General features: G+C 40.7%; 1 protein-coding gene across 13 annotated transcripts in view; it reads right to left on the minus strand.

The window, feature by feature from the left end:
• Nucleotides 1-491: 491 nt before the first annotated feature.
• Nucleotides 492-15,875, minus strand: part of LOC116715785 (mitogen-activated protein kinase kinase kinase kinase 4-like) — a 39,062-nt gene continuing 23,678 nt past the window's right edge. Inside the window, exons 15-33 of one of the 13 annotated variants that reach the window (XM_032556430.1) lie at nt 14,586-14,990; nt 13,589-13,741; nt 12,955-13,224; nt 11,683-11,771; nt 10,775-10,899; nt 10,555-10,649; nt 9,890-9,898; nt 8,659-8,837; nt 7,810-7,918; nt 6,620-6,907; nt 4,744-4,861; nt 4,113-4,283; nt 3,871-4,014; nt 3,639-3,773; nt 3,409-3,509; nt 3,122-3,271; nt 2,886-3,045; nt 2,666-2,805; nt 492-2,520 (exon numbers count right to left, since the gene is read on the minus strand). In XM_032556430.1, coding sequence (XP_032412321.1) covers nt 2,437-2,520; nt 2,666-2,805; nt 2,886-3,045; nt 3,122-3,271; nt 3,409-3,509; nt 3,639-3,773; nt 3,871-4,014; nt 4,113-4,283; nt 4,744-4,861; nt 6,620-6,907; nt 7,810-7,918; nt 8,659-8,837; nt 9,890-9,898; nt 10,555-10,649; nt 10,775-10,899; nt 11,683-11,771; nt 12,955-13,224; nt 13,589-13,741; nt 14,586-14,990 — 2,925 coding nt within the window. In that variant the 3' untranslated portion in view covers nt 492-2,436. Of the gene's footprint in view, nt 2,521-2,665; nt 2,806-2,885; nt 3,046-3,121; nt 3,272-3,408; nt 3,510-3,638; nt 3,774-3,870; nt 4,015-4,112; nt 4,284-4,743; nt 4,862-6,619; nt 6,908-7,809; nt 7,919-8,658; nt 8,838-9,889; nt 9,899-10,554; nt 10,650-10,762; nt 10,900-11,682; nt 11,772-12,954; nt 13,225-13,588; nt 13,742-14,585; nt 14,991-15,875 lie in introns of all 13 variants that reach the window. The other 12 variants (XM_032556428.1, XM_032556434.1, XM_032556433.1 and 9 more) reach the window with 12 other exon arrangements.

The raw sequence follows: 15,875 nt of genomic DNA on the forward strand, positions 1-15,875 counted from the left end.
ATTATGGCTAGCCTTAAATCTAAAAATAAAGTTTCATAACGTACCAGTCCTAAAGCCACTCTTTAGGCAGATTAAAGAGGTCCACTCGGCACTTTATTAGTTATTCTTCCTTCATAGAAAGTGATTTTATCTTACAAGTAACATTTCAGTACAATATAGAAACCGATTTTAAGTCAGTAAATCCTTAATATTGGTTAAAAAAGTAATAGTTCCACCAGTAGATTATATCATTTATAACAAGACATTTTTCCAATGTTGTAATCTGCCAGTGGAACAAGTACTTTTTACCAATATTCAAGAAGTATTGACTTAAAACAAGCTCCTATATCTTGCTAAAGTTACTTGCAATAAAAACGACATTAAAAATTCTGTGTACAGATTATTAGCCACTTGTCCTAAGCAAGCTATAGTTTAAGTAGTTTTTGCACCATCAGAAGCAACCTAGACATTTACAGAAAAATAAGATGTTTTACGAAATAATGACAACTCTGTAAATCACTTCTGATTTTATTCAATGGAGGGAGAAAAAAAAAGACTTTCTTTAAAACACAGTAATCCCCCATAGCACACACAGAGAGGACATAAATTAGAGGCACGGCAGAGTGACGTTTAAGGAAAAACGTGTCACCTGGGTAGTGGAAAACATCTTCTGCCACACAGCCAGCGGCCTACTGTGCACTGCGAAGGATGCAGAGGAATCAAGTGAAATGACACTGTGGACTTATTGAGCAGAAGTTGATTATCCCTGCACAGAAACGTCTAAATGATAATACAAAGAGGGCTACAAAATACAAAACAGGGGGGAGTCTAGCCTAAAAATAAACCATAAATATTCATACTGACACACACTGGTTTAAAAAAAAAAAAAAAAAAGGAAAAACATCTGCTTCTGTAAACATTTCGAACATAAGGTGTGCATTACAATTTAAAAACCACTGCAGTCACATACTTATCTGTAGAGAAATGTCAGAAACAAAGACTAAGTAAAAAAAATGATCTGAAGTGGTTCTGTAACACTGCTGTTAGAACGAGTGATTTTTATCAGCCCAAGACTACCAAAAAAAAGCACCTAATATTGATCCCATCACCCTCAGATGCACCTGAAGGCACCGTCTGACAGCAAAGACTGCTAGGAAGTTGTGTTGTCTGAATGAAAGCACAGATGCATTTTAACTGTGGAAAGGGAGGGGAAGTGAAGTGAAGAATGGGCTTCAGATATGAAAAGGAAAACATTTGTTTGGTTTGGATGCCTTTTGATCTGAACATGATTATGTAAACAACCAAGCGTCATTAAAAAGAGGTCCAAGATTAGGTGACATGACTGGTTTTAGGAGTTCCAGCAGTACACAACATCCAAATGTCTTCAGGGTTTAGCTCCAATTTAAAAATCGACAGGGAACCCTTCGAAGGCAACCGTAAAGCTACAGATGAAGCGAGAAACGGGTAAATGTCCCGATTGTGCAGAGAGACGAAGAGCCGATTCTTATTCCCTTTTTCCAGCCCGTCATCCTGCTAATCCTGCCTGCTAATTCACAGTTTAACCCTAGCCCTACTTGGAACTAATATAAAAAGAACAAAAAATAGGATGAATGTCACATTTCTGGATGTGTTTACTTTGTGTTTTTAGATTTCCAGTAGAAAAAAAAACGAAACCTGACAGCAGAGCCAAACCAAACACTTCATGAGAAAGTTAGAGCCCTAAAAATATTACAGATTGAGGATAAATAGTGTGGATTTTTCCTTTACAGCTCATCTGATGTGTCCTGCTTTGTTGACGTTTATTTATATGCAGCAAGTCACATACAAAATATACAGTGTATTTTAAAAAAAAACAAAAAAAAAACTGGGTGTAATTTTGCGTCATGACGTCACCAACAGGGATACTGTCAAACATAACTTACAGCACGATGTATGTACAAGCTGCTGATCCTGTACCCTGTGTTTAACAGATAAATCAAAGGTCCCTATAGGAGTTTTCACTTTAAGGCGAACAAAGTGAAGACGCAGATTCGCACGTCAAGCACCGGTCAGAGGGGAGGACTGGAGTTGTTCAGAAACATGCTTGACAGGGAGGTCAACAGCTACACAAGTTCTGGCACATCAAGTTTTGTTTTTCCAAACAGCAAAAGCTGTTTAGGCCTTTTGTTGACCCCTCCGGACAATTTGTTAATTACATACAAGTTTTACTGCGACACAGAATAAATCGATTACCATTGTTCCCTCAGTGGAGATGGAGGAAAGCGCAGGGCAGCGAGGCAACTACAGACCTAAAGGTGACAAACCTAACACGCCTCCATTCGCTCCCGCTTTATTTTCGTGGTTACAGTCCAAACTGTGGTTGGTTTTGCCTGAGCGTGTGAGAGGGAGCTCCTCCAGGTCAGGCTCAGGACGGTGCGTCGTCGGCTCGTCGCTGCGTGGGCGAGGTCGTCTCGTTGGCTACCAGCTCATAAGGGAGGAGCGTCCCAGGGTCATAAAATACACCTGGCTGGCGCCGCCTTGACGCACGGAGGCGAAAAAGACCTAAAAAAACAACGACAAAAAAATAAATGATGGTTTGGGGGAAACAAAAGATACCGATACCAAAAAGTAAAACTAAAGTACCAATCACGAGAGAGAGCGCTACTATTTTATAGTATGCTAAGTTAAAAAAGCATTTCATTCTGACCTTGTCATTCCTCTCGCAAAGAAATTTAAGTCTCTGGGCTCTTTTGTGCATAAAGACGCCGTCCAGGTGTCCCGTCTCCACCGAGCGGATCTCGATAGCTTTCTCTCCCCAGCCCATTATCTGGTTTGACCTAATGTAGGCTGCAGCAGAACAAGGAGCGCGTTACCTTCATGAGGCGATGATGCATTTATTTAGTTTCTGTTTGGGAATGCCTCCTCACCCACTGAAGTCGGCATTTCTCCCCACTGCAGCACCACGTCCTTGGTTATGCGTCCGTAGGTGTTCACGTAGACGCCCTCGTCCTCGTAGCACACCAGCAGCTCGATGCCGTCCGTGTTGGGGAGGATGATGATGGCGTGGCACTGAATGTTGGTCTGGATCTGGAGAAACAGAAAATTAGGCGGTAAAGAGCGGAAAACAACGCTGTGGCTTCATGGTCCGGGCCTGAACGCTTACGTGTGTGGGCAGGTAAATGTCGTAGACGGCGCCGGAATCCACGTCGACGGCGTGGAAGCCTGAGCAGGAGCCGTAGATGACCTTTAACCTCTGACCCTCCTCCACAGTCAAGTCGACCAGCAGAGGCTTGTGCACGAGGTCGCCAAAAGACTACAGACCAGTCAGGTGTGTGTTAGATTCAGAGAGGAAATGGATGTTTTCAGAATCGGGTTGTAATGTGATAAAATGTGTAAAAATCAGGGGTAAAAATCCTTTGACTAGAAATTTTAATCTGTCATGCTCCTTACTTTGAATGCCATGAATTTATGGTAGGGTTTGGGAGCCCAGGCGTACACTTCCACAGAGTTCTTCAAGGCCAACACCAAGAACTTAATCCTCTCGTATTTCACTGCAATGTTCAGGAAACTAATTTTAGATAATCATCTAATATAAAGACTTTTCAAGGATTTCTGGTTCATAAATAAGATTTAAATAAATATCATTTATTAATAAAATTTAAACAAAGGACAAAACATACCGACTTTGTAGTGGACGCAGCCCTCGAGGTCGCCCACATTCACCCAGCCCTGTTTCTTTTCCACTTCAGGGTCGTTGTGCAAAATCTTGTTCCTGAGCCACGACAGGTAGTACACTCGCAGCTTGTTCTTTTTACCTGCAACAACCCAGAGAAGAACCATAGAACCGGCTTTGCATAGCAAGTACAGAGATTCTGAATTTGGAAATCCATGAGAGATTTGTGCAGTCCTCACCTGATATGGTGACCAGAACGTTGAGTCCCTCCAAGACGTCCATCTGCTGGATGCGACGCCGATTAATCAGTGGGTAGACTTTCCCCTGACCGCTTCGGTCCAGTAGCATCAGCCCACTCTCTGTCCCGACCAGCAGGTTCACTCCTGAAACAGACACAGGACAACAAATTAACCAACCTGTCCAAGTCAAAGTCAACCAGCTCCCATTTCTGGATATTTTTTTATTTTATTTTAACACCTACCCCAGAGTGCTGCACACAGGATCTCGGAGTTGAACCTCTTCTTGTACTTGCGGATCTCTGGAGTGTCGCTCGGTGGGCGCGTGTTGACAGGGTTGACGTTGACCACCGATCCTTTGCGGGACGGGTCGGACCTCAGCGGGTCAGCGAGCCGACCTTCTTGACCAAATCCAGCTGGAGGAGGCAGACAGAAACAGTTCTGGTTGGACTTTTTTCTTTCAAATATACAACACTCTCAATCTAAACAAACTTCCTGTGATTAGGGGCTAATATGAGCAAAAGGCTGTAAAATAAACCTGACTTTGTTTGAAGATGCTTAATCTGACATAAAAAGGTTTTATTAAACATTTCTTGCCATTTAAAGACTTCTAGATGCCAAACAGAAACATGTCTTGTACTGTACATAACAGTATGGAGGGACATTTTCCAAATATTCATCCAATATTTATAGGTGAGTAGTAAAACTAATGAGAGTTTTAGATAGAAAAATAAAGCCCTAAAATAGTTTAAAGTATAAATAAAGTGTTAGTTGCTTTTATTTTAAAGGGCACACATAACTGAGCAATTTCAAATACAAACAATACAAATAATTATGCACAGTCCGTTTCAATATTTCACAACATGGCCGCCTTACCCATGTTGTTAAGGGAGCTGCCGCTGGATGGAGATATCTGAAGAAGACGAGGGTCAATGAAGGGTGTGAACGATGAAGAGGACTTGTGTTTGGACATGGAGTTGTTCTCTGACTGGGACTGGAAGATATTTGACATTAAGAAAGAAACGAGAGTTTTAAATAGGAAAGCAGCTCTGAAGGCTTGAACCTTCAGAACTAGTTAGACAAAACTGGAAGAAGAGATTTGAAAACCGTGTCTGAAATTAACTCACACTAAACCTTTCCTGTTTTTGGTCAGTCATTAAATTTAGCAAATCTTATATATACTTAATGTCAGAATAATGACATTTTTTAACATTAAAATGTAACGACGGTCATTATCTGAGTGAATTTGCAAACTTTAATCTTACTATTTCTGTTGATTTATACATTTTGCACACAAAAGAAAGTCTTCTACCTGAAAGGCATGATAGCCGCACGTTCCACTGATGTTGTGTTTTTGTGTGCGTTTTCTTAAAACAGATGAAAGTGGCTAAATTATGTCATTATGTTTGACATTTAGCAAATAGAAATAATTCTGTCGATTCTACCTAAAACAGGAAAAGTTTAGTCAGATTTAAAGTCAGATGGCAAGAACAACAAAGTTCTTTTGTTTGTTTTTTTTTTTACACACCATCAATAAATTCTTACAAAACCACTTCAAGCTGAACTTTATCGACACCAACGGGCAGTAAAACATGTTTAAACACGTGCAAAATGTTAGTGTTTCAGCGAAAGGCGAGAGAAGAAACATTTTAAATGAAACAAGCGGGACAATAAGGCCGCTGTGATTTGTTAGAGGAAAAACAAAGATTTCTTTAATCACAAGAAATGCAGGTCATTCTAGTCAGAATCCTCTCGCCGTCGTTAATCCAAAGATCCGGTTTAGTTTCCGCCACGTTGTGGCCACATCCTGCTAGCTGGAGGCACCGACGTTAGCGGCAGTTTGAGGCAGTGGATTGTGGAGCAGGAAAGAAGAAAAATGCAGGAGCTCAGGGATTAAAACCAGGTGTGAGTCGAGTCAGACGGAGGCAAAAGTGAAGCCGGGAGGATGCAGACAGGAACCAACAGCCAAGGACTGCACAGTCGGTATAGACAGGATCAGATGTGTGCATGGTAGCTGTACATGACTTTGTTTTACTAGGCCTGGGCGATACCGTTTAAAATAAAACTGGACTTTTTTTCCCTTACCAGATTCAATTTTAATTTTTTTTTTCTTGCTTTATTTCAAAAAAAAAAAAGAAGAAATGACAAATAGTAGAAAATATTTTTCAAAAAGTGGCTTGTATTTCAAGCATCCCTTCTGTGAGCTGTACAAGAGAGTTTTAGGGTCACTCTAGGAGAATTGTTGTTATAATAATTATAACATTAGCAGAATTCAGACACAATTTTACCAGAAGAATGTCATAAAAGTTGTTTTAATGAGTAAAAAAGCTTAAATAATTAATTTAATAAAATTACTACTTCACTCGACTTTATTCTGTAGATATTAAGACTCTATTCTTGTAACATTATGACTATTTTCTCTATAAAATAATTAATATTTTGTTGTAGACTTGACCTGAATTCAAAGTTCAGACAGAAACTCCTCTCAAACAAGATGGCCGCCCCGGGTGTGCTGACATCACTCAACTATTGAAACCCAAAGAACGCTTAAAAAAAAAATCCAGATTTTCCCCAAAAACTAAATCTTTAAAAACAAATAATTTGATTAACTGATAAAAACTAATTCATCCCCCAGTCCCAGTTTTACACTATTAAATGTTTAGTTTAACTCAATCTCTCCACATCTGAGCCTGTTTATTCCCAAACCGTCCGTTCCTTGTTTGTTTGCCTCTGTGGTGTGAGGGCGACATACCTCTATGGCAGTGAGCTCGTCCAGGGGAATCTGTGAGCACATTCCAGGACTGGCCTGGCTAGAGGATGACTGAAAGGAGGAAGAGGAGGAGGAGGGCGACATGGACATGGAGGAAAGGATGGCTGGAGAAGAGGAAGGGGAGTGATGGCTCTGCTGGATAAGGTCTGGCAGGTGGTGAATGCGGCCCGGAAAGCCGTTTTTCTCCGGAACGCCCTGACTGGGGCCGGAGCCGGGCGAGGAAGAGGAGGAAGATGAGAGACTGACCAACCGCTTTGTGTCAGCTGTGCTCTGGAAGCAAGAACAGGCACACTTGGGCTCGAGCAAGCAGGTGGAGAGGAAGAGGAGCTGCAGGTTTCAGAGCTTTGCAACATTTTATCCAGATGCAAATGTATTCAGACCCCGTCGGCTTTTTTTACATAGCATATATCAGATGAGAAAAAAGTAGAGCATCTTTGTAAAGTTGAATGAAAGATGTTTTTTGTGATATTTTACAATAGGAAAATACTATATTCAACCCCCTTTATACCAACAATGTCAAATTCATTCATCCATTTTGTTGTGGCACAATGCATTAATAATTAAACTGTTAAAATATACTAATTCGCTCTGTGATCGATTAGTATTTCTTAAAATGTACTGAATTGTTTTGCAGTTTTGTATTTACTATTTGTAGTGATTGTATTTATTGACCAAATTTGTGTCGTTCTTTTGTTTAACCTTTGTTTTTAGCGAAACAGATGAAAAACAGTCTTTTGGCTAATTCTGGCACACTTTCAGAAACGTTAAGCCGAACCAAGTTGATGGTAATATCACACATATGTTAGAATAGCCTAGTTAAAGTCCCGACCTAAAACCAATTGGCTTCACAGATACTCTCTATTCAGTCCAAATTTGTTTGTTGTTTTTGGGTGAAATGTGGCAAAACGTGAAAAAGTTCAAAGGGTGTGAATAATTTAGCAAATTATATGCATAATCCAGTCATTTATCTTTGAAGAGCAACATCACCAGCTGTAAACACAAGCTGCATTTTAACAACAAGATCAGTGAAGGTGGAACATCACAACACAATCAACATGCAGCAAAACAAGGCAGAGAGGCGAATAAATAACATGGAGCCTGGGCAGAGAACATGAAAACTGGATTTTTGTCAAATTAAAACATTTTTTACTTCAGCAAGGAAGGTTTTCTACCTGTCTGATGACCAGGGTGCCGTCTTTGGAGGGAGTGGTGGCTTGTTCGCTCTCCAGGTCGTCCACCAGCATGGTCTTAGCTGAATCAGTCTCTCCATTGCTCAGCCTCCTGCAGGGGGTCAGAGGAGGGTTAGGATCATTCAGCTCAGTTTGGGTTTACTGAGCTTCCAGACTTTCCCCAGACTCAACTTTCCAGCTTTCAGTCCTTCATGTTCATTTTAAATATCTGAAATCCTAAACTTTACTTTGAATTTATGATGAATATCTGCAGTTTTTCCAATATGGAACCTGGAGAAAACTGATACAAGAATACAAGAAAGCAAACTGGAAAATCAACAGGAAAGCAAGCAAGCAAGCAAGAATGAATGAACGAAAGCAGACAAGAAAAAAAGAAAAGCAAACGAACAAAAAAATAGAAAAAAGAAAAATGGAAGGAAAAAAGAAGGAAGGAAAGACACCACCAGAGAAAGTAATGAAGACTTGAGGATGGAAGGAAGGTTAAAAGGACATTAGGAAAAAGAAATGCAGTAAAAAAGGAAGTAAATTAAGGAGAGAGGAGTCAAGAATTGACAAAAGTCGCAATGAAGGAACAAAGGAAGAAAGCGAGGGAATAAAGGAAGGACTGGAAGTGAGACAAAAAGGCAGAAGGAAAGGAAGAATGAAGGAAGGATTCAAAGTTGGAAGTACAAAGGCAAGGGGAAAAAAGGCACCAGTTAGGAAGGAAGAAAAAGTTGAAAGACATAAGGCCTCAAAGAAGGAAGATGCAAGTTCAAACCTAGATATAAAATTCTCCCATATATTTATTTTTCTGAGGCTAACATTTCCTTTTGGTGAAACACTTTGACTCACCCCGTCCTGGAGTCCTCAGCTCCTGAGGTGGACTCGTCTCCCGCCTCCTGGTCCACCTCCTCCTCGTCCTCCTCATCCGTGGTGCCGGAGTCGTCGCTCGATGAAGAGTAGTCGGTCACCTTGTGAGGAGGCCGCACATCGTCCACTGCACGCAGCTCCTTGGCCAGAGCAGTCAGGTCCTGCAAGAACATATTAAAGACTCTTCATCTGAACAGCATTAAAACATCTGAAGCTAAAGCCACACCAATTTCTCCTCACTTTCTACAAGTTGGCAGAGATCTAATCAGGTGAGTTTACTGAATTTCTAGGCTCAAACAGGTTGTTTAGAAACAAACTCAGCCTTGGAGTCAGTGAAAAATGTCACCAGGATGCATTGAGAATGTCTTAGGAGCATATAATCAGGAACCTCATGATGCTGCTTTATAATGTCAACCACAAGCAGGAAAAGGGAGGGAACATTTCCCCGACATGCTCGACAAAACAAACGGGCTGCAATCTGATCCGACAACAAGGCCAGGTGAGATTAGGAACCACTCTGACATGTAGAGAAGCAGCAGGAGTTTATATGCATTCAAATCCAGATTCAGAAAGCTGCAGCTGAGGGTTAGGCCACTTTGTGTTGATGGTGAGCGGTGAACAGGAGGCAGGCATGCTGCATCGTCATCATCATCATCATCATTCACATTTACTTGTGCAATGCAGGGAGTGGAGTGAAGGTGCAGTCATAATGGGTTCCTACACATCGTTCATGGAAATATGTTGAACTTTCCCAAGCTTTGGTTTCCGGAGCTCCCAGTTCTTTGGGATCATTTAAAAATTTAAAATAAGTTCACTGTGAAATATGGCCGATATTTCTAGACTCGACAGAATCAGACAAAAAAGAGACTGGAAGGAAATAAGGTCTTAACATAGGAAGGGAGAATTAAAGAAAGAAGGGAAGGATAGAGAACAAAGGACAAGAAAATGGAAGGAAGGATGTAGGACACAAGGAAGGAAAGAAACAGTAAGAGGAAGGACATACAGAAGGAAAGGAGAAGGGACAACAGCATCTAACAAAATGGGAAAATAAATAAAGTCTGTAAAAACGCATATTTTTCTGAGCTTATTTTAATTTTTCCCATATTTACCCCAAACTCAAAAACTCAGGTAGAAAATCTAAGTTTTTCCAAAGCGTGCAGGAACCCCGAGCATAACAAGGATGTGATGACGCAAATGCATGAACGACGCTTACCATGTCACCCTGGGTTGGAAAAGTAAGAGTGGCAGAAAACAAAGGAGGTCAAGAGAAAAATGAAAACAGGTCCCAGCTGTTCACCATCAAGTATGCAATCAGGGTTTTGATTTTCCTGTCAGTTTTGATCAACTTCTGGACATCTGAGCAGTAAAAACCAGGCTGAGGAAACACTTTGACTCGTAAAACCGGCACTGAATTCAGGGAACTGTGTTTCAAAATGCCAGACTTTGGTTTCAAATACTTTTTATGAAATGTGGACAGTAAAATACAATAAAAGTAAAATTCAGTTTTGTTTATTGTCTTTCAGATAACAAAATAAAAATTACAGACGGTTTAATCTGTTTTGTTTTTCTGTTCATATCTAGACCTGGAAAGTCAAATTAATTCTACACTTTCCTAAGTTTTTCTTATAGATTATTTTCCATTTTCTAAAACACTGTTATCTCTGATATAATTTTTTTTTTTTTGTTGGAAAAAGCAATCAATAGTATAAAAAAACTATTTGTTTTTTGATCTATTTAAATCATGAATTATTTGTTTATGATCTGAATATGAATCAGGAAAAAGATTGCTTAATTTTTCACCTTTTTATCTTTCACATGAGGAATAAAGTTGGGAAATTGACACGTTTTTTTAAGTCTTTATTGAGATTGAGAACTTACGGCTGGCCGAGTAGGCCTGGAGGAGTTCTTCTCTTCTTGCTTTTTTGGGATGTTTTCCGGACGCTGAAGAGGCGAGCCTTCAGATTTAGACGAAGCTTTATGAAAACAAAACAGCATTAGTGAGAAGAAACCCAACATGGACAGAGGCTGTTTTTAATATTCTAGCAATCACAGTTTGTTAGTATAGTATGTGACATGTGTACAGTACCAGGTGACTCACAACGTGGTCTGAAACGGTCACCCGGACTGGCCTGGGAGCTGGCGTTGGAGCCCGAGGAGCTGCCGCTGCCGGGCCGAGACTGCAGCTTCTCCACTCTGTCCCACAGGGGGCGCTGCTCCACATTACTACAACACAAAAAAGCAACGGCACAACCTAAGTAAACCGTCTGGAATAAATGTATGCGTCCCTGTCGCATTTTCAGTACCTTGCAAAACTATTGCAAGGTACTGAAACTCTTCACATTTTATCAGTTAACAATAACTTGACAAATACAATATTATATTTTGAGATTTTAAGTCATAAACAGACACTATTTTAACATGAACATGTAAATACTTCCAAGAACCACTGTGCCACCAAGCACTTTAAAAAGTAGTACACAAGATTTGATTGTTTTTCTGAGTTTAGCCATAAAAACAAAAGAAATAAAAGGAAACCTGGACTTCAAACTCCAACATGGCTGCCAGGTTTTTAAAATGCAGTAAAAACCAGTTAACTTGCACTTCTGTGGCACAATTGTTTAAAGGTTAAAACATCTGAGAAATGCATCATTAAAGGTGTGTAATGCTAACTGTAGTTAGCCTTTTTGTTTTTATCTTTGAACTAGGATCTGGGTGAAATGTCAAAGCCAACTTGAATGCGTTCCAGTTCAAACCTCAGAAAAATGCCACTAGTTTCTGCTTCTTTGTTGGCTTCTTTTGTTGGCTGTTAACAGTAGATTCCGACAGAAACAATTATTTATTTTTTTTGTCTGATTGTATTAGCTCAACCTCACAGCTCAGGTCACAGCGGAAAAATAACACCTTTAACGTGGAAAATAAATAACTTCTTTTTGCACTTTTTAAAATAGTCTAAAATTTTTAAATAATTGCTCACGGTTGGATAAATTCAATTTGTCCGTCACTGACCTGCCAACGCTCCTCTGGTTGGGCTGAGACGGCAGCGGGGACTCTCTGCGAGACAGCACAGGAGACCTGGATGTTGTCCTCACTGGTACCTGTCAGAGAGAGTCAAAGGTGTTTCCGATAAATATTTTATTTTGCTTCTGTTGTCACAAATGAGAAAGGATTTAAAAACTTTACACACAAACATACAATACTGTGAAGAAGCGTTTGCTGCCTCGCAGAATACGGCTGTTTTGCTGGGGTTCTGCAGGCCTATCCAAACACTCTTGAGCTTAAAGCAGCCCCACTCACATCTTTCTTATTGCTTATGTCATGAACTTTGACCTTAACTGAGTGAAGTGACATCTGTAGGTGTTCCCTTTAATAGATGAAATTACAATTTGAAAGTATCTTTTTTGCATTTATTCAGATTTGATTTTACCAGAGGTGGGTAGAGAATCCAAAAATATTACTTCCGTAGCAAGCAAAAATTTCTCAGTATTTCTCAGAGGAAGTAAAAGCAAAAAATAGATGTCCAAGACATTACTCAAGTAAAAAAGTATTTGGTAAAAAGGTTTTGGTTATTTTAAGGACCAAAATTAGAATAATTAATTAACAATTAACAATAAAATAAAATCAGGCAAAAGAAAAAGAAAATCGAAATTAGTTTCTTTCAGTATAAAACTTGAGAAACATTAACAAAATCCGCAGGAGTTGATTTGTGTCTGGTGAATCTTTGGTCAGAATAAGTTTGATCAACATTCATTGAGGTTATTCACAGTAGGCAGAGTATCCAGAAATTTCTCTCAAGAGTAGCAATACTTTATAATACTCCATATATCGTGTTCTACTTTCAAGTAAAAGTAGAAATTATATTGTAATAAAACTACTCCTAAAAGTATACCTTTTCAAAAAGTTAAGTAAGTAGTTACTACCCTTCTCTGGATTTTACATTGAAGGGAAAACACTTTTCCAAAAGCATTGTACATCTGGATCAGAAAAAAACTTAAGAGTATGAAAATAAAAATAAAATGAGAAGAAAAGAAACCCGTTCATTATGACGTAACGAGCAACACATGAGCCCTTTAAGCCATCTGAATCAGAAAGTCCTTTGTAGTGACTGGGTTTTGTTACTTCAAGCTTTAATTCTAATGCATTTTATGAGTTACCTCTGCTGTGACTAAAACGAGATAAAACAAAGGCAGACGGAAAGAGTGAAGGACGATGTGAGAGGAGGAGGCTGACAGTGAGGGCAGGAGGGGAGTGGGATAAGAGCGGCCCTCGCCAGCTCCTTACCTTGGGAGGAACCTCCTCGCCGCTGGTCTGGCGTTCGAGCCGGGTCTGGGCCTGGGGGTGGTGGAGGGGAGGTTGGGGTTGGGGGTCGGGGCGTACAGGCAATGGGTGGTGGTGATGGTGGGGGTCCTGGGAGCGCAGGTGAAGCTGTGCAAAGCTAGAGCTCACGCCGCCAGACTCGCTGAAGGACTGGGAGCGAGAGACCACGGGCGGAGGAGGAGAGGGGGCCGCACTGTTGCTGCTCTTTAGAGCAGCCAGGTGGGACCACTGGACCTTTTAGGGAGTGAGGAAGAGGAGGGGAAGCGAAACAAGCGGACAACACAGTGAGACACGAGGGGAAGATGCGCGAGGTTTAGCACTTACATGTGCTTTGATAGATAGACATGCAGACACAGAACAACACAAAACAATGCGTCCCTCATTTTAAAAAACTTCATTTTTTGCATTTCTTTGGCTCAAATTTGTTTTTGTTTCTGACCAGTCCCATTAATAAACCTTCAAGTGTGGTTCAGTTGCATATAACATCAACTTCAGTTGTCAAAATTACTCAGAAAAGATTTCCAAGCAGAAAAACTCATATTATTCCAATTAAACCTCAATTATAAGAGTATGGAGGAGAGGAGGAGGAAGGAGTTACCTGAGGCTCCATGGGTCGGTGCATGGCGGTGGCCTCCGAAGCCGAGCCGCCGTTGGAGTAAGGTTCAGAGGAGCGGGGAGGCAGAGGGGGCTGCTTGGAAGGAGGGGCGGACTGAGGGGAGCCCTGAATGTTTTTTCGGAAACGCTCGTCAGCCTGAAGACGACAAACATGGGATGAAGGCTTGGGGATATTTTAATGGATGAACCAAATCTGACAAGAGAAAAAAAAAACTAGCAGAAAGGAACTACAGCTGAAAGTGACAACAATTGCCACCAAAGTCGAATATTTACATAAAATGTAGTTCCTATCTCCTTGTCTTCATTTTTTTTTAATACAGGCAACTGGTGAGAAAGATATTAACATGCTGGAAACTCAGAAGTAGACACATTCGAACCGCAAAAACACAAAATCACTGGAAGATTATTTTACTTGTAATATGGGAAAAATGTCTTGTTCCCATATTACAAGTAAAATAATCTTCCAGTGGAACTAGCACTTTTTAATCAACATTAAGGGAGTATTTACTTAAAATAAGCTTGCTGAAAGTTTACTTATATATTAGATTTATCTTATTCCAAGTGTACTAAGATATTTGCAAACCATAAATACTTTGTAAGATTTTGTGTTTTTGCAGCGTGCAAACAGATACAAATCTGTAAATACAAAAGCCCAGCGTGAAGAAAGTCGACGGTTAAAGACAGACGAGGGGCTCCTTGCAGACGGGACATTCTCTGCATGTTAGTTTGGGCCTCAGTCGTCTGCATGCATCTGGCACTTTGGTTACACACCGACAGCCTTTCAGGCAAAGTTCAGAGGCAGAAACTTTCATCCAAACCTAAAAACTTCTTTACCACCTCCATATACAATAAAAAAAAACATTAAGGAAAGTATTTGTGTGTGTCAGATAGTGCCTCTATAATTATAGTGTGTGAAGGCAAGCAAGTGGAAGCTGAAAAGAGCAGGCAGCAGGGCAGAGAGAGCCAGGGAGGAGGTTCACCTCTCTGATTGGCTGAGGGGGATGAGCGGCAGCCTCCAAACTTTCTGCCTGGGGAGCTTTAGAATCAGTGGGGGTTTCAGTAACAGGGGGGGTGCTCTCATCACTCCCGTCTTGCTCTGCTAGCTGGGACTTAGAGCCGTCTCCGGGGACAACCAGAGGGGCTTTAGTGGACTCAGAAGCAGCGGCGTCAAGGCCCTCGGCTTTAGGGGAAGGGGTGTGGGCTTCGTCGGGGGGCAGAGTGGAGGTCTGTGGGGGTTTGCTAAGGTCTAGTGGGGGGTTTGTCTTGTCGCCAGGCTCCGGTTTGGATTCATGCTGCAGCGACAGCAGGTAGGCCTGCTCCTGCTGCAAGCGCTTATGCAGGCGCTCTGCCTTGCGCTGCTCCTCCAGCTCACGCCACTTGAACTCCTGTTGCAGAGCGCGGTGGTGGAAACACATGAGCTACTGCCATTTTGTTTGATTCAGCCTTTATTGTAAAACAGATACATGACACAAACTAAAAGAAATACAAAAACACAAAGTGTCTTCCATGGAAACCTGAAATTAGGCACTCCTTATCCGCACTCCTTGAACTTTCCCACATTTTGCCACATGAATGCAAACTTTTATGCATTTCAATGAAACTTTTATGGAAAAAACTGAAGTGATACATGATTGTGAAACGGAGCGAAAAAGCTCAAGTTTTCTTTATCATAAAAACCTGAAAGGTGTGGAACACTGCAAAACAAATTTTGTAGTCTAGTTTCTAGAGCAAAAATCTCAGTACATTTAACAGAACTAACTTACAAGTAACTTTTCAGCACAATTTAGGTCAATAACGCCTTAATACAGATTGAAACTAATAGTTCCACAGACAGATTATCTCACTTATAACAAAACGTTTTCCTGTGCTACAAGTGAAAATCTGCCAGCGAAACTAGTACTTTTTAAAAAAATCACTATTGAGAAAATATTGACATAAAACAGCCTCCTATATCTCGCTGAAAAGTTACGTGCAAGTTAGTTTGTTTTCTATCTCAAGTGTACTAAGATATTTGCTCTAGAAGCTTTAAAAAATTGTAAGATTTTGTGATCTTGCAGTGCATGCTTTTTATATTCAGCCCCTTTACTCTGATGCTTCTAAATAAAATCCTGGTCAACCACTACAGAAAAAAGCCAGAATGGGGCATGTTGGGGATTCAAGAAACATATGGGACAGAGTCTAAAACCCAGCACACACACTGTTTTACCATAAAGAAATAATTGACAAAATGAGTGTTGACTATATGCGTGCGTGCTTCTGTGTGGGGGTGT

This window comes from Xiphophorus hellerii, chromosome 24, assembly GCF_003331165.1.
Source record: "Xiphophorus hellerii strain 12219 chromosome 24, Xiphophorus_hellerii-4.1, whole genome shotgun sequence".
Taxonomy (NCBI): domain Eukaryota; kingdom Metazoa; phylum Chordata; class Actinopteri; order Cyprinodontiformes; family Poeciliidae; genus Xiphophorus; species Xiphophorus hellerii.